The sequence below is a fragment of the Puma concolor genome, chromosome B1 (genome assembly GCF_028749965.1).
Source record: "Puma concolor isolate L17-30 chromosome B1, mPumCon1.1.hap2, whole genome shotgun sequence".
In the NCBI taxonomy this organism is placed as follows: Eukaryota; Metazoa; Chordata; class Mammalia; order Carnivora; family Felidae; genus Puma; species Puma concolor.
Window position 1 is genome coordinate 103,145,320 of NC_141670.1, and position 23,620 is coordinate 103,168,939.

The 23,620-nt window shown below is 33.6% G+C and overlaps 1 protein-coding gene across 9 annotated transcripts in view; it reads right to left on the reverse strand.

Moving 5' to 3' along the window:
* Nucleotides 1-23,620, reverse strand: part of BLTP1 (bridge-like lipid transfer protein family member 1) — a 214,370-nt gene that overhangs the window by 149,356 nt on the left and 41,394 nt on the right. For all 9 annotated transcript variants that reach the window (XM_086704284.1, XM_086704285.1, XM_086704289.1 and 6 more), the window contains 10 exons: nt 21,952-22,102; nt 17,777-17,933; nt 17,293-17,371; nt 15,166-15,257; nt 13,745-13,862; nt 6,110-6,265; nt 5,764-5,861; nt 2,914-3,092; nt 2,661-2,767; nt 470-678 (listed from right to left, as the gene is read on the reverse strand). In XM_086704284.1, coding sequence (XP_086560410.1) covers nt 470-678; nt 2,661-2,767; nt 2,914-3,092; nt 5,764-5,861; nt 6,110-6,265; nt 13,745-13,862; nt 15,166-15,257; nt 17,293-17,371; nt 17,777-17,933; nt 21,952-22,102 — 1,346 coding nt within the window. The remainder of the gene's footprint in view (nt 1-469; nt 679-2,660; nt 2,768-2,913; nt 3,093-5,763; nt 5,862-6,109; nt 6,266-13,744; nt 13,863-15,165; nt 15,258-17,292; nt 17,372-17,776; nt 17,934-21,951; nt 22,103-23,620) is intronic.

Consider the following 23,620-nt stretch of genomic DNA (forward strand, 5'->3'; position numbering starts at 1 on the left):
AAAGTGCTCCAAACATATCTTTGCTTATTGTTTAGCATGAAATAAAGTTGTTTGTTTTTAATTAATTCACTGATTTTATTATTTTCAGATAACAAGGTTCTCTTGTACTTCTCTTGCTCTTATATTACAACATGTTAAAAATTTGTCCCTATATATGTCTATCCTATTATATCCTCTAGCTTACCTCCTTGAGAAAAAATGCTGTATCATCTCTATCTCCTGCAACTAGTACAATTCCTAGAATATAGTCAATGCTAAAAAAACAAAACAAAAACTCAACTGAGAAGTACACCATTTTTAATAAGTGAATTTGTAATTGAGTTAACACCACAAGTCTAATCAACATATATGACATATCCTCAACAACTTTAAACCATCTAACTGGCTATTTCAAATGGTCTCAATTTTAATTAGATATTAACCGTTTTACCTATGTTTAAAAATGTGTGACTTCTTTTGAAAATCATACCTTTATACATAAGAAGGCATTTAATAATGGTCCATATAGAGTTATTTGAGAATCTGGAGAAAGTTCCATTTCCACATGAAGTTTATCAGGTGGAAGTTCTGAGGGATCAATAGGTGGGCGTGACGAAGTAGAAGGAGAAGAAACAACTCTGTCTGATGTTTTCTGGGATGGCCTTAATACAGATAGCATTGTTTCTTCCATTTCTGACACTGGAAAAAATTAAGAAAAAAGAGAAGAATGCCTTGGGGAGGGGAAGTTCTTAGAAGTTCTTTAAGGAACTATTCACTAAGAGATTCTATTTTGCAATTTTTCATGAACAATCTTTGATATAGTACCTATAATATCTAATGAAAACAGACCTGCAAGACTAATAAGAATACACAATAGAAGACTGCACAGAAATATGTGTAGAAATACATAACCAGATGGCACAGAATCAATGAAAATTTCCTATTAACATCCTTGAGTCCCTACAATATAAATTCAGGTCACAATTAGGCTTTAACTATACTTGGGCACTAAAGTACTAAGTTGTTTTCACATAAACAGCTATTCAAATACAGCGTGACATTATCAGGGCACCTGGGTGGCTCAGTCAATTAAGTGTCTGACTCTTGGTTTCAGCTCAGGTCATGATCTCACGGTTTCATGGGTTCAGGCCCTGCAACAGGCTCTGCACTGTGCAGAGCCTGCTTGGGATTCTGTCTCTCCCTCTTTCTCTTTGCTCCTCTCCCACTCTCTCACAATAAATAAACTTAATTTTTTTTTTTTTAATTCAAATACAGTGTGACATTATCAAGCACCAAACATAAGAACAATTATGAAAACTATTCTTTAACTCTTAACTCACTGGAAAAATACAAATTAAAAATCACGTGATTCTAATTCCAGTTTGGAATAATTATGAAATGATATAATTGTGAAAGTATATTTAAAAAAAAACTAACATTTCAAAAAAAAATAACATTTCATGAAACCAAGTGGTTTATGTATATACTCACATGCACCTTATTTGATATTACAGCTCTTCTGTTTCTAGTTGGTAGAACTTGAAAAAATTATTTACTTTCTCTAAGCATTATTTGTTCAACTCTACGATGACAATAATAACATTTATCTCACAGAGTTGTTATAAGGATTAAATGAGATAATGTAAACCAGGAAATAGCTTATCTAGTACAGTAAAACCTTGGATTGCAAATAACTTGCTCTGCCAGTATTCTGCAAGATGAGCAAACATTTCTAATAAATTTTAACTTGATAAATGAACGATGTCTTACAATATGAGTAGCATGTGATGCCAAATGTCACATGATCACAACTGAGTCAATGGTTCTTCTCTCTCTCTCCCTCTCTGCGGGATTGTGAGTGATCATCTCCCATGCTCGGATGCTTGGTGCTTGGTCTCAGGCCACGATGTTTGGCAGCAATCAGTGATTTTTCAGCAAGTTGGAAGGTACCCACAACTGGCACTAGTGTATTTTTTGTCACTTCAAAGCACCTATGGACAGTCCTTTGCTTTTCCATTCAAGAGTAAGCTTGGGAATGCTTTGCTTCATTCTAGATCAGGCTGCCTGCAGATATGAACCCTTCCCTCTGCTGCCGTATTACCAGTTGCATTAAATACGATATATGACAAGAGTTTATTAATACTGTGCTATAGTCAACATCCATGCAAGTGTATACAATGACCCTTTTCAGAAAAATATTCCGTTAAGCCAATAATAGTGATTCTGTTACTGATAGTGAAAGTCATCCTACACAATAACCCTCCTCTCTCTTGTCTCCCTCACACCAGCCAAATTATTTCTCTTTAAATTTTGTATTTTCGTTAATAGTTTGTATTACAAAATTACAATACTGCAATCATTTTTATATGAATATTTTTGGGTTGTGAAACGAATCATCTAAGTTTCCATTATTTCTTGTATTTCTTTGATATACAAGTGCTTTGGATTACAATCATGAATTACGCTCACAAACCAAGGTTTTATTGCAGTTGATACACAGTAAATACTCAATGAAAGTTAGTTATAATTATGCCACAATTACTTAACAGATTTTTAAATGTATACAATTATGACAAAAGAACAGATGCATTTCCAAAATTAAAAACAATTTCTTATACCTTTAATAGTTATCAATCATAAAACCAGATGTTTCAAAGTACAAATTATACAAAAACACTTACACGATTGCTTTAGCTGCTCATCTGCTTTTTGCGGATAAATTGGATGCCATGTATAATCAATTGTGAGCATGACACTTGGGACAGTCCAGCATTCAACCCAACCAGCTCTGTGAAGAACAAAAAATTAAGTTCTAGTCAGGTACTTATTCCTTTAATTGTATCCAAACGCTAGTTACAGATAATCAACTTTTATCATTATTCTTTGAAAGAATCATAAGAATAATTTCTCCACATACAAACACAAAATACTCACTTTTCTTGTGTAATGTTCCGCCATTTTGGTTTAACAGTTTTCTGCCCACTTTGACACTCAGCAGGAATACCGGTATCATGAGTCATTTTGTTTGGGTGGCAATTCTTCACCAGCATAAATAATGAATATTTACTAGGGTGGCAATCTGGTAGAAATAAATGAAGATCAACATCTTCTCCCTAAAAAAGAATTTATTATAAGCCAAAGTAACACAACAGGTACACAAAGATGTTAAATTTCTAATTATAGCCAAACCTATCTATAATAATCTTCAGAATACAAAAGAAATACAAAAGGCAGATTTTACAATGAACGGTCAATTAAATAACAGTTAAGATTTTATATGGACTATAAGTAAATTCTGATAAGTTAAGAAAATCAAGGAAATAAATAGCATGGTTTCCACAAAATAGTAAAAAAGATGATCTTTGATGGTATCCATGGGTATTTCACATGTAATTCAGTAAAAAAAAAATTTTTTTAAACCAGCTAAATTCAGGTGGTATATGTTCTGCATTTTATTAATTTTTAAAATATAATTGTCTCTTGATTCTAGTTAAGTCTTGGTTCATCAATTGGCTTTTAAGAATTCTGAATTGAAGGGGTGCCTGGGTGGCTCAGTTGGCTGAGTGCCAGACTCTTGATTTCAACATAGGTCATGATCTTACGATTGTAAGTATAGAACCTGCTTGTGATTTCCTCTCTGCCCCTCCCCAATTTGTGCTCTCCTATGACTCAAAATAAATAAATAAACATTTTTTTTTTTAAGGAGAAGAATTCTGAATTGATACCCCAAAGGATCTTCATTTGGCTTCACTTTTTTCCTTATAGGTCGGTGCCCTAATCTTGTTCAAGCAGTCAGCCTGACATGCTTGACTTCTTTGCTTTGCTTTCTTTCTTTTTCTTTCTTTCTTTCTTTCTTTCTTTCTTTCTTTCTTTCTTTCTTTCTTTCTTTCTTTCTTTCTTTCTCTCTCTCTCCCTCTCCCTCTCTCTTTCTTTTTTTTCAGCTTTTATTATTAAAGAATTTTATTTTATTTTATTCAAGTTTTTATTTAAACTCCAGTTAGTTGGGGCGCTTAGGTGGCTCAGTCGGTTGAACGTCTGACTTCAGCTCAGGTCATGATCTTGTGGTCTGTAAGTTCAAGCCCTGTGTCGGGCTCTGTGCTGACAGCTCAGAGCTTGGAGCCTGTTTCAGATTCTGTGTCTCCCTCTCTCTCTGACCCTCCCCTGTCTGTCTGTCTGTCTGTCTCTCTGTCTCCCCAGGCTCTGTCTCTCTCTGTCTCAAAAATAAATAAACATTAAAAAAAAAATTTAACTCCAGTTAGTTAACATATAGTGTAATATTAGTTTCAGGAGTAGAATTTAGTGATTCATCACTTACAGGTAATAATACCTAGTGCTCATCAGAAGTACCATCCTTAATTCCCATCACCAGTTTGGCCCATTCTCCTGCCCACCTCCCCTCCAGCAACCCTCCCTTCTTTATTGTTAAGAGTCTGTTTTATGGTTTGCCTCTCCTTTTTTCCCCCTCTGTTCATATGTTTGTTTCTTACATTCTACATGAGTGAAATCATATGGTATTTGTCTTCCTCTGACTTACTTTGCTTAGCATTAATACACTCTAGCTCCATCCATGTCATTGCAAATGGCAAGATTTCACTCATTTTTATAGTTGAGTAATATTCCACTGTAGATATATACCACAACTTCTTTATCCATTAATCAGTCAATGGACATGTAGGCTCTTTCCATAATTTGGTTATTGTAATAATGTTGCAATAAACATCAGGGTGCCATGATGCCGGATTTCCTTTTTTGTTTTTAATTTTTTTTAATTATTTATTTAGTTTAATTTAGAGACAGACAGAGTATGAGTGGGGGAGGGACAAAGAGAGAGAGGGAGACACAGAATTTGAAGCAGGTTCCAGGCTCTGAGCTATCAGCACAGAGCCCGATATGGGGCTCGAACTCATGAACCCTGAGATCACGACCTGAGCCGAAGTCAGATGCTTAACCTACTGAGCCACCCAAATGCTCCTGATGCCTGATTTCTTAACAGGCAGCATAGCAGAGTGGTTAAGAGAATGGAGCCCTAAACTTTACCACTTGGATTCAAATTCCAACTCAGCCATTCACTAGTCACATGACAAGTTACATAAACTCAGCTTCTCAGTTTCCTATTTCATAAATGCAGGTAAAACAACTACCTCAAGTGGATTGTTCTGAGAATGAAATGAGTTAATACACATAAAGCACTTGGAATAGTGTCCAGAACACAGAAAATGTTTAATAGGTGTTAGCAGTTCTTATTATTGTTGTTGCTATTTTTTTTACCACCACACCTCCAGCAATACAACAACTTCTGATTGCCCATATGCTAAAATGAGGTGTTCCACAGAATTTTTAACATTAGAGCTGCCTTTCATATAAAAGGAAAAAAGGTATTTGTGGCTATTCCCTGAATTCATGTTTACAATTAGTAACGGAATACAGGGAAGTGTAAAATCTAGTTCATACACTGTAAACATTAGAGGGGGTTTTCAAAAGAACATGTAGGTTAGCCACAAGGGTTAGAAATGAACGGTAAGAAAATAATCAACTTGGAATTTTCTTTTTATTGCCCAACTCCTCAGGGGAAGTTGGGAAACTTAGGAGAATGACAGAACATCACAGTTGACTACAAAAGTGAAGCAGCAGCATTTCTGTGACAATGAAGCTCATAAACAATGGTGGAAAGCTAAAATACTAGAGGATGGCAATGGGATAGGCAGGGAAAAGTAAAGGTAAGCTTTGGGAAATCAAACTTACTAATAAACCTGTGGAATAAGGAATGTATGCAATTATACGTACTCTTAAAGAGAACTTGGTGTTACACGTAGCTGGAACAAAGTCCGTAAAAGGCAAAGAGAAATCAATGTTTAATGTTTCCCCACAGGCTGCCAGATACACTAACAAAAAGAGAAAAAAAAATTAACTTCAATAAAACTTGAAATCAAAATTGCCTTAAATACATACCTAAAAAAATTAAAGACAATATGCTCAGTCTAATACAAACTCTGAAATAGTTCCCTGAAAGTATTATAAGACAATGGAAAAAAGATCAATTCTAGTTTCCATTAAAACTATAAATTCAACATCAATTTCCTTTTTTGGCATTTGTCTTAATGAACAGAATACTTAATTTTCATGTTCTTACCATTTTCTTGTTGTTTAGTGGAACAATCAATCCAATTGTGTTGATTAGCAGCCCAAATCATTTCAAATTGATGAAACATGATTTTAAAATTCCATGTATATGGCACAAATGAAAAAATGTCTGGAGCACTATCACTAGACCAGTCTTGAATTAAATCTAAAATTATGGGAGTGGGAGACAGAAAGCAAAATTAATTGAAATTCAGACAACAAAATATAAATATTCTAACACCAGACAAAAATAAATTTTCTTTTGTAAGAAGAAGTTTTATGCTGAAATATTAAAAGATGATTAAGATACAGCTAAATGATTAACAGTAAACCAATGTTTACCTACCAATTACAGTTCCAGATAAGAGAAATTTTATGCATTTCATATAACTATTATTTTTTAAAGAAACTTTAGAAGACAAAAGAAAAAAGAATCACCTGGTAATCCACACCCAAATATCCATCATTGTGCATATGTTTCCTTCTAGTTCTTTTCTATGTACATTTTTATACTATCTTAGATGTCCATATTTTATATATTGCTTTTTCTCACTGAACTCAAAATTTTTCCATGTTATTTCATACACATTAACAAAATCTTTTTTATAATATAATGTCAATATATTTGTAATAAAATCCAAGTCAGTGACTCTTTGCTTATAACATTATAAAATATAATACATTTCTCAGAGAATGTCACAATTTGTGTATGTAGCTAAAACACACCAGAAACAGCATTTTGAAAATACCAATGACAACATTGTTAAAACACTCTGAGATTATGCTTTTTATATTCTCTATTAGAGCCTCTCAGCTCCCATAATTTCCCCCAAATAGCATTACAAAGTCATGTAAGGGTAGTCAGACAGAAACAAAATTATTGAAAATATCCTCCAAAAAAATGAAAAGATGCCAACAATCACACAAGGAGTTAATAACCATAGTATTTACAATGGAAAATAATGCTTCTGCCAGAAACAGTACTCTGCTTTTATTAGCCAGGCATTTTTTTCATGTTTAATTTTATATACAGGCTGTGTGTGTGTGTGTGTGTGTGTGTGTGTGTTTAGTATAATATTGTCAAATTGGCTAATATACAGTGTGTAAAGCTTGCTCTTGGTTTTTGGGGTAGATTCCCATGGTTCATCACTTACATACAAAACCCAGTGTTCATCCCAACAAATGCCCTCCTCAATGCCCATCACCCATTTTCCCATCTTCCCGACCTCCCCAGCATCAACCCTCAGTTCGTTCTCTGTATTTGAGTCTCTTGTAGTTTTCCTCCCTCTCTCTCTGTTTGTAACTATTTTTACAGCCTTCCCTTCCCCCATGGTCATCTGTTAAGTTTCTCATGATCCACATATAAGTGAAAACATGATACCTGTCTTTCTCTGACTTATTTCACTCAGCATAATACCTTCCAGTTCCATTCACATTAACAAAAATTTTAATGAGAGTTCATTAAAGAGATTTACTAGGATTTACTCAACCATTTAATAATCTTGAATATTTAGATTCCTTTCCAAATTTTTGTGTTTTATATAATTTTATTTCTATTCTCATGCAAGATATTTTACATATTCAGGATTACTTTGTTAGTATAGATTCCAGAAGTAGAATGACTAGGTCAAAAGTTTATAAGTTTTTTTTTAAAGTTCTTACAAATGCCAATGATTTAAATTAATAATATGCAGTTTTATTATATCATCAATAAAAGGCATATGGCAATTAATCTGTTCTATGAATAAAGGAAGATTCCACTTGACACTTTCACTTTAAATATATTTTTACTTCACTTAACAAGCAATCACAGTGGTTCATCATACTGCATTATCTATGCTTACTTCTAAACTTTTACTGCCATATGCCACCCTACCTAACATGACTCCATCCCAATTTTCTTACTTTATTCTTCAGCACAATGGTTAGCAATTGAGAGATACCCAAAAGTCATCAATGGAATTGACTCTACAATATAAACTTATCATTCATCAAGCTTATTTTCTCACTTTTCTTCTTCATAAATATTTTTAGTTCTGAACTTTTACTCAAGTTCATCATATTCACCCTATCTAAAATAAGTATACTCTTTGGTATCCTCTCTGCTGAAAGAAAACTCTAGCCATCTTTAACAAGAGCATGATAATTGAGACCTTATCAAAATAAAAACCTTCTGCACAGTGGAGGAAACAATAAGCAAAACTAAAAGGCAACTGATGGAATGGGAGAAGGTTATTTGCCAATGACATATCAGATAAAGGGCTAGTATCCAAAATCTATAAAGAACTTATAAAACTTAACACCCAAAAAAACAAATAATCCAATAAAGAAATGTGCAAAAGACATGAATAGATACTTCTCTAAAGAAGACATCGAAATGGCTAACAGACACATGAAAACATGGTCAACATCACTCATCATCAGGGAAATACAAATCAAAACCACAATGAGATACCACCTCACACCTGTCAGAATGGTTAACATTAACAACTCAGGCAACAACAGATGTTGGCGAGGATGCGGACAAAGAGGATCTCTTTTGCATTGTTGGTGGGAATGCAAGCTGGTGCAGCCACTCTGGAAAACAGCATGGAGGTTCCTCAAAAAACTAAAAATACAACTACCCTACAACCCAGCAATTGCACTACTAGGGATTTATCCAAGGGATACAGGTATGCTGCTTCGAAGGGACACATGCACCCCCAGTGTTTATAGCAGCGCTATCAACAATAGCCAAAGTATGCAAAGAACCCAAATGTCCATTAATGGATGAATGGATAAAGAAAATGTGGTAAATATATACAATGGAGTATCACTCAGCAATCAAAAGGAATGAAATATTGCCATTTGCAACTACGTGGATGGAAGAACAGGGTGTTATGCTAAGCAAAATTAGTCAGAGAAAGACAAATATATAACATCACTCATATGAGGACTTTAAGATACAAAACAGATGGGGCGCCTGGGTGGCGCAGTCGGTTAAGCGTCCGACTTCAGCCAGGTCACGATCTCGCGGTCCGTGAGTTCGAGCCCCGCGTCGGGCTCTGGGCTGATGGCTCAGAGCCTGGAGCCTGTTTCCGATTCTGTGTCTCCCTCTCTCTCTGCCCCTGCCACGTTCATGCTCTGTCTCTCTGTCCCAAAAATAAATAAACGTTGAAAAAAAAAAAATTTAAAAAAGATACAAAACAGATGAACATAAGGGAAGTGAAGCAAAATAATACAAAAACAGGGAGGGGGACAAAACATAAGAGACTCTTAAATATGGAGAACAAACAGAGGGTTACTGGAAGGGTTGTGGGAGGGGGGGGATGGGCTAAATGGGTAAGGGGCATTAAGGAATCTACTCCTGAAATCAAGTTGCACTAGATGCTAACCTGGATGTAAATTTAAAAATAAATTAAATTTTATAATTAAAAAAAAAAAAAAGAATGAGATATACTGATAGTCCAACAAACATAAACTCAGATAATCCAATAATCACCTCAGGAAACCAATGTAGTTTTATATAAAGTTATTAGCCAGTTTCTATCTTATCAAGTGTTATTAGTTTTTTCTTCAATATTTTATTTGAAATTTCAAGGTTTTCTTCAATATGGTTACCTTACCACCAAATAAATACCTTTACTCATAAATATTAAGAACTATGGTAATAAAATATTTCTACTAGGAGCCTCTACTGCTATTTCTCTCTCTTTTTTTTTAAGTAGGCTTCACCCTAGCACAGAGCCCAGTGCAGGGCTTGAACTCAGGATACTGAAATCAAGAGCTGAGCTGATATCAAGAGTTGGAGGCTTAACCACCTGAGCCACCCAGATGCCCCTATATATTTCTCTTTAAACCAAAAGCTGCTCTCATTAGCAGATGGATCTTATGAAATAATTTAATTTAAAAAAGGCAGAGGGGTGCCTGGGTGGCTCAGTTAAGCATCATACTTTGGCTCAGGTCATGATCTCATGGTTTGTGAGTTTGAGCCCCATGTCAGGCTCTGTGCTGACAGCTCAGAGCCTGGAGCCTGCTTCAGATTCTGTGTCTCCCTCTCCCTCTGCCCCTCCCCCACTCATGTTCTATCTCTGTCTTAAAAATAAACATTAAAAAAAATAATAAAAATAAAAAAGGAAGCACTTTCATGAGGACTGCTTTACTTATTTAGACACCACATTTTTATAAGTTATTAAGTTTGTAATGAGCACCGGGTATTGTATGAAAGTGCTGAATCTCTATATTGTACACTTGAAACTAATATTACTCTGTATATTAACTGGAATTTAAATAAAAATTTAAAAAAATAAGTTATTAAGTTGGTAATCTAAATGTTCATGTGGAAAAACTCACTTTATAATTAGGTTGTTGGACAAACACCCTATGAAATGTCAGTCAATTGTATTGCAGCTTTGCAATAATTGTTAATATTGTTTTCTTCTCCCTCTTATCAGAGTAAATCTAAATCACTTTTGATGTTACCAGAACAGAATTCACTTGTGCCTTTGTTTTATATCTTTTATTCCTGAGACTCTTTATTATACTTATCATGAAGCTATCTTTGTCCCATGCTGAAATCTCTTAAGAACAACTATGTCTCACTAATAATTGGCCTAAGAATGGTTATTGAGGAATATCAGGCATTCCCTCATTCCAAATTAGATAAGGTGCTTTCTACAGAATTCTGTCAATAGGGAAATATAAAACTGAGTGAAGAGAAAAGCAATTCAAACACTATGACTAAGTATGTTTACTCCCAGGCTAAACCTATACTACTCTACAATAGTCATCCTTATTAAAGAATAAATTAGTTTTTAAAGGATTCTAGAAAGCAATAGAAGAAATATGACTAAATGTTAGAGCTATAAACTCTGCGATATGAGAACTTACGTTTTGTACCTTTCTGTTTTCTTTAAATTTCTCCAAATAAATTGTAGAAAAAAAAAATGAATTGCAATAGGTATGAAGTTAAAGATTAGAGATAAAGAAAATAATTTAGGGAAAAGATGATTGTAATTTGTGAAATGTGTACTTGGCTGTTTAAAAGTGACTAATACAATGCTCAGTCTAAACGAAAGTGTTACTCCAAAATTAAAAATTTTGTATCTTGAGGAATAATCTAATCAAACTATTTTTAGTACTGCTAATGTCTAAGAATGTGAAATGTGAAGGATTAAATGCTTGAAAATAGGAATCTATTTTAAAAGGTTAACAAAGTGGCATGCCTGGGTGGCTCAGTCAGTTAAGCATCTGACTCTTGATTTCAACTCAAGGCATAATATCGCTATTCATGGAATGGAGCCCCACATTGGGCTATGTACTGACAGCATGGAGCCTGTGCAGGGTTCTCTCTCTCCATCTCTCTCTGCCCTTTCTCTTTTCTCTCTCTCTCTCTCAAAGTAAATAAACTTTTTTTTTTTTTAAATAAAAGCTTAGCAAAGTTAAAAAATACAAAATCTTAAGTGAAAGGGAAATGGCTACAGCCGAAGAAGCTATATATATAACATATTCTTGAGCCAGACTACCTGGGTTGGAATACTAGCTTGACAGACTTACTAGTTGTATGACCCTGAACAAACTGTTTGACCACACTGTAACTTACTTTCCTCATCTGTAAAACAAGGATAACAATAATATCGATCTCAGGAATTATTATAAGGATTCAACAATATGCAAATTTCTTAGAACAGAGATATATAAGATGCACTATTAAGTTTTAACTATTTTTTTTTTCATAAATCTGAATTGAGGAGTACTTAGTCAATGTTCAACTTCACTGAGAAAAGTTTAACTTGCCAGGGATTTTGTTATAATTTCTACTATTGGCACTCTGACTTAAGCCTTGAAGAATTCTATAACTCCAAGAATGCAGAAGCATTCCATCAAGTCCTCATAACAAAGTTCCCAGTCAAACTAGAAAACGAATATAAAAGACTTACGATTGAACAAATTGTAATAATGGCATTATAAAATTTCCAAACTCTAGCAATAGCAAAATTAGGGTAGAAATTATTATCTCTACTTCACAGATAAGGAAACAGAAGGTTAAATAATTAGATAATTTGGCCAACATTATATTGCTAGTAAATAAAGTCAGGGCCAGACTATCTATGAATACCTTAATACTAAATCCCTAATTATCTAATAGTACACAGAACAGATCAGATGCTTGTAATATAGATATTTAATCAGATGACTAAGAGGGAGTGATGGATGGATCAATAAATGCAGCAGTCAGTAAAGCAAATATTAGATGCTCTGGGGTAGCCACTGACCCTGGCAAATCACGCCAATTTTGTTTATCTAAACTTTTTATGGGAAGGTTCTATAAATAAAACTTATTTTTATGTAGTTATATTTCTGTTAGAGACCAAGACAACATGTTCCTAAACCCACACCCATATAGGTATGTTCCCTACCCATATAATATGAGTAGCTATTATAATATGCTTCAAGAAATAAAGGAATTTTTTCCAACTAACGATAACATTAACTCAATATCCATGCCAACAGAAAGGAGTAAGTAGCGGCTCCAGATACAAAATAACATACCCTTGGTGGTATGGGAATGTAAATTGGTACAGCCACTGTGGAAAACAGTATGGAGGTTCCTCAAAAACGTAAAAATAGAAATATCATATGATCCAGTAATTCCACTACTGGGTATTTACTCAAAGAAAATGAAAACATAACTCATAGCACCCCTATGTTTATTGCAGCTTTATTTCCAATATCCAAGAAATCAAAGCAAACTAAGTGCCCACAATAGATGAATAAAGATCTGGGGTGTACACACACACACACACACACACACACACAGAGGAATATTACACAGCCATAAAAAAGAATTAAATTTTGTCACTTGTAGCAAAATAGGCAGACTTAGAGGGTATACACTAAGTGATATAAATCAGACAAAGAAAGACAAATACCATATGCATGTGGAATCTAACAAACAAACACAAAGAGCAGAGACAGATCCATAACTACAGAAAACAAGTTGATGGCTGCCAGAGGGGAAGGGGGTAAAGAGATGAGGATAATAGTTGAAGGGGAGTGAGAGTTACAGGCTTTTAGTAATGGAATGAGCAAGTCATGAGAATGAAAGGCACAGCAAAGGTAATACAGTCAACGGCATTCTAATATCATTGGTGACAAAGTGTAGCTACACTTGCGGTGAGCACAGCATAATATATAGAGTTGTTGAATCACCATGTTGTATACCAAAACAAATGTAACGTGTCAACCATACTTAAAGAAAAATTAAAAAACAACATACTTGACTATTTGAATATACCTTTTGTAGATTACAATAATTGAAACAAAATAATGAAACCATGCTGATGCCTAATTCAGGTAAAGAAAGAAATTAATTCATCCTCCCCAAATTATTCCCCACTAGACTGACACAAAGCACCTAAGATGAGTTCTTTCATTTTTTTTCCTAAGCCCAATTTTGGGTTCATCTTTTCCTTGTTTGAGGTAAAAGAAAAAACAAAATATATTTAAATTTTCCCTTTTATATTGCTTAGCTCAAAAAGAAGTGTAAAATAAACTATGAACTCTATCATCAAATCCCCATGTTGAATCTAAAAGCAAAACTTACTGAATATAAAAAAGTTCACTGTGATAAATTTCACTGTATTTACATTTATTAGAAAGTTACCAGTAAAGAAGTTCTTCTGTGCAAAGATGAAGTGGTAGGTGGCTTTATAAACTTCTAATTCACACTGCCATGTCTGTGGCATGTTCCATATTCGGGGGTAACTGGCATTGATGTGGAACTGCAAACAAAACGTTAAGTAAGAATGTTAGAGCTTATAATGTGATATTGTGTGAACAGCACTAGAAATAAACTCACACACACACTAGTGAGTAATTAAAACTTATTTTCCTGCTGAGATGAACAGAAGATCCCTCAAAGATTTTAATATTAATGTGACTAAACATCAGTATCCATGGTTACATCCAGCTCCTTGAAATACTAAGCCATGATGTGGCCAGAAAACTTTAAGAACAACAAATCAGACTACAGTTTTGATACTGTACTCTAGCTAAACTAACAGAGTAATAGCCAATATCCTTCATTCCTCCTTAAATCTAATCGGTTATGTGAGTCTCAGGGTTGGGGATGTGGAGCACAATGCATATACTATCACACAGATGTGTGGTCACCAGTGCCTCCCAGGTTCCCATTTGGAAGTTTGGTAATTATTGATCTGACATGGTGCTTTGTTATGTATTACACCTATCAAAGTTGGGCAAGAGCTGCCTGACCAGGAAAAGCATTATTGCAGCACTATTTACCAGCAAGAGCTCAGGAATTCATTAAAATGCTGAATATGCCAGTTTAATATACATTTATGATATTCATTATAATCTTGGTAATTGTAAAATTCTCCTCTTACTTTACATATATATCATCTATAAATATAGATGCTTTTTTTTTAAACAATTAAGGACCCAATGATACCATCTTATAAAAGAATCCTCTCTTAATATCAGCCATTCTAGATAGTGGCTTTTGATATTATTTTTAGTGTCCCTGATAAAGAATCTGCCTGATTAATGAAACAAGTCTCCAATCTGTGATTTTAATCATAAACATTCATATATTCTTTATAATATGGAGCACTCTAGGGTATCAATAAAATTTTCTTCTTTTTACCTCATTCACCAAGTAAAAAGCAAAATGACGTATTAAGCCATAAGAAAGAATCCAATGGGGCCAGAAACATAGTGAAAGATTATCTTATTTACAACATAGGAATTAGTCTAGTCATAAAATGAAGTTTAAAAATAATATTGTAACAACTTTTCATATTTCTAAAGACCAAAACCATGTTAGCACTGCGCCTTATATTCACTTAGCCCAAAAGCAGAAGCAGAGCAAAAGAGAGATGTCAAACACAGTCCACAGCACTGGAAATCTACTCCGCTTCACAAAATAGGGCCAAGAGCACTTGGTGGTTCTTGAATGAGGTGAACCATTTAATGACTTCCTGGTCATTAAAATTTTGTATTAAAAATTAAAATCAAATTCATATTTTATATATGTATACATATCAATGTATACTCTAGACTTACTGCTAACATTTCTGCTTCTAAGAGGGTGCGGTATTGCATGCTGGTGGTGGCATCAACATGTAAGAGCTGTCCTTTAATGGCAGGAGTGTAACCTAGTTAGTGAAAACATAAAAATTAAGAACCTAAAAAAATATATATATCATTAAAAATTTGTACTGTAAACAACCTCCATCACCACCCAAAGAAGGAAACCCTAAAAAATGGTGACCAGACACTATATAAATACACCCCAAAGAGGGGAGCTTGCTACCTAATAGGTGACCTTTCTCATTTTGGACAGCTCTAAAGGAGGCAAGTTCCATCTTCATAGAGTATCCATCCTGATTTTGCTTTCCAGTGCAAAACTATAAGTCTACTCTCTAAATGACAGTTTTTAAATATTAAAGATGATTCCCATGTCTTTTCTTCTCCCCCGGACTCAATGGTATCTACTTTCATCATTTTCAACTGTAACTTATATATGTGATGATAGTTTCTAAACAGATGTTCCTTATGTAATGACAGTTAGCAAACAACATAGCCCCATTCTAAACAAAAACAGAAAAGCATAGATTATTTCACTTCTTTTCTTGAAGGGCTGCCCTTCTAAGCACACTAACACAATGGTCATTATTATATGGTTAGTTCAAAATTCATCCTGCTCTGGGCATGTCTTTTCAAACGCTTGAATCTCTGAAAAAATTTTTAAATATATTTGAATTATATTTTGCTAATGTCTAAGACTTAAGTCTATTTTTCCTCTCAGTCATCTTAAAAGAATTCACAGTAAGTATGCTTGAAATACTGACCCCCTCAGCCCTCAGAGGCTCCCTTACCCCTGTGCACACATAATTGTACAAAAAAATTGGCACAAATATTTCCTATGTGCAATATCAGTTTACAAGTTGTAGAAGCACTCCCTTAAGAGAACCATTCTCAACTTTGTGCAAATGCCAACTGTCTTTTTCCTCCTAATATGTATCTGTAATTAAGAGTAGCCTAAAGATGTTTTTTCCAATGCACTACTCTCAATCAACCAGTCCTAGAGAATCTCAAGCATCTGACAAGAATCTCAAGACTCAGTATGATTACTCTTTTAAAAACTAGCAAATGTAAGGTTTAACTCTTCATTTAAATAGCCTCAAAGTTACAGGGAAAAGATACACCATGCCATTCTCAGTCACCGTTTCACAACTGATTATCTAAGCAGGCAGACGCAATTACTACCTGTATATGAAAGCTAATAAATGTAGTTAACTTCTACCAGCCTTTTTCTTACACCAGCAACAAAAAAAAGTTGACAGAAACAAGTAAAGAGAGCCAGGAATGATACAAAAATTACTCTAATTATACTTAGCCATAGTAACATTGTTGATTAGTGACTTCAAAATATGGGTAAGCTGCTATTCTCTATACTCTGAAGGAAGTGAATAAATAAAGCATAATTTCATTTTAATTACTCTCAACTACAAATACAACAAAAGGATAGGAAGAGGAAGAAAAAATGAAGAAGCCTTTATAATATTTTGAAAAATTTAACAAAATGTATCTAATCACATTATTAACTTGTATCAGAGTCCAAATTTCAAATGCATAATGAATTTAGATTAGGTCAGCTAAAACTATATCAATCAGAGTATTATTTAGTGTTTTAAATATGAAATGTCCTGCTTTTTAAAGCTATATTGTTCAAAGTACCAGGTTTACTCTCTAACAAAATCTATGAACAGTGTAACCTAAAACAAAACCTATCAGTCATTCAATCAAGTACTGCCCACATACCATGTGTCAGGTACTGGGTTCAGCACCCAATTTGCATCAGTTTAAAAAAAAGACACAGCACTTGCTCTCACAGAGCAACAGACTAATAGGGAAAACATATGTTAAACAAATTATGCCAAGTCTTACAAAATAGAAGTATAGGGTATAATGAAAGCATAAGACCTAACTTAATTAAAATTTTTTTCCCTTCTCTCTCGGTGCACAAATAATTTAATTATGTAATATGTACTGTTAAGTAAATGTAATAGAAAGCTGAAAAAGAAAACCCCATTAATGTTAGTCTAAATAGGCTAGCAAACTATTATTTATATATTAATTATTCCTCTATTAATCATTTAAAATAGAAAAGTAATCATTTCAGCTTACCGTTTTCCTCAACTGTCATTGGAATATTAATTTCTAAATATGACCCAGCTCCTACATTTACATGTACAGCATTTGTTTCCTACCAAAAGAAAAAAATTAATTCACATAAAACAATTATTTTCTCACTAATTATACTCCCATTTTTCCTTTTCAATTATTATCACAGACAAAATATAATCATCAATATTAAATAGGTATTAAAAGTTCCTAAGAACAAAAGTTCAAAGTTTTACCAAAAATACACTAAAGTAATTTGGCCAGGAGTAAAGGGAGAAAATGAACGAGACTACAGAAGGAAGGTCTATTACTAATTTTTTCTACTTTTGGCACTTAATGAAAGCAATACGTATAATTATTGCAGGGGGAAGGTGGTAGGAGCTCATAGAAATGAATCTAAGTATAGAACTAGTCACAAGAAAAAGACCCTAGGAAATAATGTTCAAATTTTAGACACTATTTTCTAGTATATTATTTCAATAATTACCCTATTTTTGGTAAATAGCAAATCAATTGTAGCATCTGCAATAATATTCATTCGCAGTTCAAAAGCAAGAATCTGTCGTGGTCTCCCAGGCTGTGCAATTTCAGAAACTTTCAGAACTTGATAATCAGGTGGGAAGAAAAACTTCCATAAACAATCTCTATATAAGAAGGTAGAAAGAATAACTTGTTATTCAAGCAAAATTACATTTATAAGGGTGCAATATCAGTATTTTAACTTTGTACTATCATTGCTATCTCATTTAACAATTGGACATGAAATAGAAAAAAAATTAAGTCACAAAAGAAACCTACTCTAATTTCTGTTCATTAAAAATCAAAAGACTGTTTTCTCCAATGTTTTATACTTCCAGAAAGCAACAAGCTTTGAGTACTTAATATACTATTGTCAAATGAATCTAGACAAGAACAAATTTGCACTATTCACTATTCAAGTATTCTGTGAGAAATTAAAGACTTTTAATTTCTTTCTACAAGTATATCAATCATCCAAAAGGCAAAGAAAGAACTGAAGGAGGATGGTGTAATTGGAGTCATTATTCCACTCTGGTTAAGTTACTTCACCCTTCTGAGGACACTTGACCTGCTTTCTTGTCTATAAAATAGGAATAACTGGCGTCACAGAATAGATCTGATGATTAAATGACAGCATACATGGAAAAGACTTGGCAGTACATGATGACGGAAAAAATGGCTATTATTTCTATTATTTTCATAATCATTTTTAAAAATTTTTTTAATGCTTTTACTTATTTTTGAGAGAGAAGGTGTAAGCAGGAGAAGGTCAGAGAGAGAGGGGGACAGAGGATCCAAAGCAGGCTCCGACTGACAGCAGTGAGCTTGATGTGGGGCTTGGACTCACAAACCATGAGATCATGACCTGAGCCAAAGTCGATGCTCAACCGACTGAGCCACCCAGACGCCCCTCATAATCATTATTTTTTAATCAATATGCTATCAGTAAGAGTCTACAGAGCAATAGATCTCTAAAAAGTAAAGAAGCTAAGCTCTAATGCATTTGCCTCCCCTCATTATTTAACAAAGATGAAAGAACCCAAAGAATTTCCATTTCAGTCTCCTATGTCAGTCAAAATTATGTAATGTTATTCATGATTCAGAGAAGGTGCCAGTTTATGGATTTTAAACAGGAAGGGTTGAAAACAGAGTTGCCAGTAACAGAAAATGCTACTTGGAATAAATAAGATTGGGAAAAATTAGATGAACAGAACAAAATTTTCAAACTCACCCATCATAGACTATTAACTTGCCATGATTAAGTAAGTGTGTGTGAAAAGAAAATAAAGCCCTGCAAATGTTTTGGCTACAACACACAGATATATAAAACTAAGACTATTAAAGACAAAAAAGACAAAAAAAAATTCAATATGATCATTAGATGAAAATGGACTATTTGGTGGGTAGCAGGATATAATGAAAAGAACAGTGGACTTAAAGGGTTGGTTTGAATCTCAGCTCTAGATGTTATAGCATCATCTTGCCCAAATCACTGAACCTCTCTGCATCTCCATTTTCTCAAAGGTATAATAAGTTTACCATACCTGTCCTGTGTACCTCACTCGGTTATGAGAATCAATTGTGAAAATATAATGAAAGTACTTACGTGAAAGCAGTAAGAAACTAGACAATGTCAGGAATGTTTGCATTATTGTAATTATCATCTAAGGATTAAGTACAAATCTCATAAAAACTCTGTCATGAAAACTCTAAGAAAATATCATGAAGGAAAAGCTGAATATCTTAGATTCAGAAAATCATGTAAAGGTGGTAGAAATGAAGTCAAAATCTACAAGCTAAAAAGTCATTCTACATCAGAAATCAAAAACTTCACAAAACTGAGGGAACCATCCAATAGCAAAGTAGTTAAGATTTCTTCCTAAATTTCTTACGTCTTAGCATACTATTCACTTCTGATTATAATTCATATTTATATAGAAACTCAAAATGGGGAAGAAGAAAAGGAAATGGCTACAATTGAGGAAATGCACCATTTGTACATGTAAGTGAGAAGCAAAGTATTACAATAACTTTTCTTTTTTCTTTTCTGTTTTTTAAATAAACATGGATATTTTGCTAAGTCCAGATTAAAAAAGGTATTGCTGTTCTCTCCTAGCATGGCAAGATCGACTGAAAACAGTTCATAAAGCAAATTTTTCTTTTATATTAACTTCATTGTCATTTCTCTATGTAATACAAAGATCACCTCAGAAGTGAATACGGTTATACAGTAAAAGAATTTGTTTGGATTTTCATGTAAATATATTCTAATATTTTTTAATGTAATAAAATTAATATAATTTAAAAATAATCACACTTTATTGAAGTCTTAGAAATGCAAAAATATTTTATGTATCTGCATTAAGAAACAGTGATTTTTAATTTTTTCCTTTCAAATATAACATTTTGTAACTGTTACTTAATGGGATGTAAAAACCCTAATTTCCAACTATTCTACTGTATATACAGCATGGCTGTATTTTTCCCGTAATACAGGAAAAACCTTATCATAAAAGGAAAATTTTAATCCAGTAATTTGAAAAGCATTTGTTTTCTAACCTGAAATTTTAAGTTGTTTACTTTCAAGTCTAACAAATAACCTAACCCAGAACTCAATGAAGTACTGTATTAGCATATTACCCATATTTAATGGGGCAGATATTCCTACATACTAGAGATACCAAGATTAACAGAACATTCCAGTTAACAAGTATATACTTCTTCTAACAGTGCTGGGTAGAAAGCATTTTTTAAAACAAGTATTAAAAGAGTCAGTATTATCAAGTCACTATCAGCACTCTTCATTAGTCCATCAATGGCCCAGTAATACCTGCTTCAGTGAACAATTTACCTTGTATTTCTCCATTCAAGCTAATTTATGAACAAAAAAACTAACTTTAGGCAATGTCTATTTATATAAAAATTTACATGTTCCTTCATAATTAGTGGTAAATGTCCCCTTCTTTGCTTAAAATTCTTCCTTAGGTACAAAAAATATCAAAATTAGAATTACTTCAAAATTAATAGAATGAATAAAACATAAAAAAAATTTTCAGACACTGTCCATTACCTCTACTATAAAATTTCTATATCTTAACTATCTACAAATCTCCTAACAAACTATAGAAACTTTAAGACAAATCTCCACTGTCATCATGCATTTGCAGAACTCTTCTTTTGCCTCCATTATTTGTACTCCTCTTCCTTTCTTGGCTCACTCCTACTTAGGTTTCAAAATTCAACTTACATGTTACCTCTACTAAAAAGTCTTCCCCAATTCTTCTCTCCTCTGATGAATTATGTATCTGTTACGGGAAGAACTATGTCCCCTAAAAATTCATATGTTGAAGTTCCAATCTTGAGGACTTGAGAATTTAATGTTTGGAGATAGGATCTTTAGAGAGTAATTAAGTTAAAATGAGGCCATAACGGTGGGCCCTAATCCAATATGACTGGGGTTCTTCTAAGACAAGGAAATGTGGACAGGGAGGCCTACAAGACATACAAAAGGGAAGACCATGGGAAGGCCAGAGAGAAGATGGCCATCAACAAGCCAAGGAGAAAAGCCTTGAATGCACTCTTTCCTCACAGCCACCCTCAGAAGGAACCAAATCTACCAACACTTTGATCTAAGAAGTCTAACCTCCAAAACTGTGAATAATGTCTGTTGTTTAAACCACACAGTCTGTGGTACTTTGTCACGGCAGTCTTGGCAAACTAGTACAGTACCTTTCTAAGTTCTTCATTGAGGTTTTTCCTTTACCTCTCTTACAGCACTTAATAGAACACTTCCGTTTCTTTTTCCTCACTACAACTGAATGATAGATGTCTTTTATCTCTGAATCTCCACAGCCCCAACAACTCCAGGCATATTCATTGATTATACACAAAAGACAAAACATAGGAATCAATAAATATGCTCTTCATTCACCATTTTTCTAATGAATTAGCCCCGCCTTTAGAATGAATTTGCTTATGCCAATTTCTCTACAAAAAAGTTATAATTTGAATTAAAATGTTCAGTGATACCTTACCCTGCCATAATAAAATATCTTATAAAAATATTAAGCTACTTTTTATAAAAATTATAGTGTTGTCTTAATACACTTAAAGACTGACTATAAATATAATTTACTCAAGTACCTCTGCCTATCGGCCCATGGCCCATAGTTGAAATCTGTTCCTTTACCACAAACTATATCCAATCCCCAACATGGAGGCAAATCTTGTAATTTGCAATCCTCACTGCTCATTTCTCCTTCAGTATTTTCTTCTGTTTCTTCTGGAACAAGTCCTGTATTGCAGAATACACAATATAGAGGCAATTACTTAAAATTACTGTTAAAAGATTCCCTAGATCAAGAGTTCTAAAAATTTTTTGATCTCAGTAATTCTTTACAGTCATAAAATTACTGAAGATGCAAAGTGGGGTTTTTTGGTGTTATCTCTATCAAAATTTACTGCATTCAAAATTGAAATTGAGCGGGGCGCCTGGGTGGCGCAGTCGGTTAAGCGTCCGACTTCAGCCAGGTCACGATCTCGCAGTCCGTGAGTTCGAGCCTCGCGTCGGGCTCTGGGCTGATGGCTCGGAGCCTGGAGCCTGTTTCCGATTCTGTGTCTCCCTCTCTCTCTGCCCCTCCCCCGTTCATGCTCTGTCTCTCTCTGTCCCAAAAATAAATAAACGTTGAAAAAAAAAATTAAAAAAAAAAAAAAAACAAAATTGAAATTGAGCAATTTTTATAAACTTTACTTTTAAAGTAACAAACAACTCACTGCATGTTGACATGTTTAATAAAACTAAACTAACTACATGTTAATAATGAAATGCTTAATAAAATTTAATGAGAATATGAAAAATTTTTTTAAAAATGAAATTTTAATTCCATTTTTAATGAAAATACTTTTTAATGAAAAATAACCATATTTTCAAAAACAAATTAATTTGGTAATAAGTGTTGGCATTGTTTTTATTTTGGCAAATCTCTTTAACGTCCAGCTTAATAGAAAATAAGTGAATTCGCATAGCTGCTTCTGTATTTAATCTGTTGTTCAAGGATATAAAGAAAACCTAGCCTCAAACAAATAGGTATTTTAATAGCTTTTGCAGATAATTTTGGGTATTCTTCTCTGACACTACACCAAAACTCAGCATGTGGTAGTTTCTTACAAGTTAGTTGCAATGTGGAATCTGAAACCCTATCACTGCATTTTTTGTACCCTGATACATTAAAATTTACTTATCTCTCTTATACTTTGAATAGATCTTTTAACCATGGCATGACTTTGTAATATCATGCATTTGGAAAATACTGGTTCACAGAGATATATGTTTCCCAAATATTGATAAACTTCATTATTAAACATTTTAAGAATCAATTTGTTAATATCACTGTTGGTCTCATCAGAAAAATCCTCCCACTCACAGTGGCAGGATTTTCTAAATTTTCTAAAATTTTCCAAATTTTCTAAATTTTCTAAAATTCTAATTTTTATATGAAAACTCAAAATCATAGTTTGTCCCTAGCTGCTCCTTCAAGTGAAACCAGTGCTCCATGAAAAGAGCAAATAGTGTGGGTTAGAACTCAACTATCCAAGTGCTTTTCCTCCAAACATCAGTATACTTTGGTATACTGTGCATTTGCATTATATGTACTTGCCATTTTATCGCACCAAATATTGAAAAGATTACTCAAGGGTCAAGATTTGATAAAAATAATTATTACTGCTTAATCAAAGACATTTTAAAGTGATACTGGGATTTGTTGTTCTACTATAAATGTGTGGCAGTGAAAAAGACAGTGATTAACAGTAC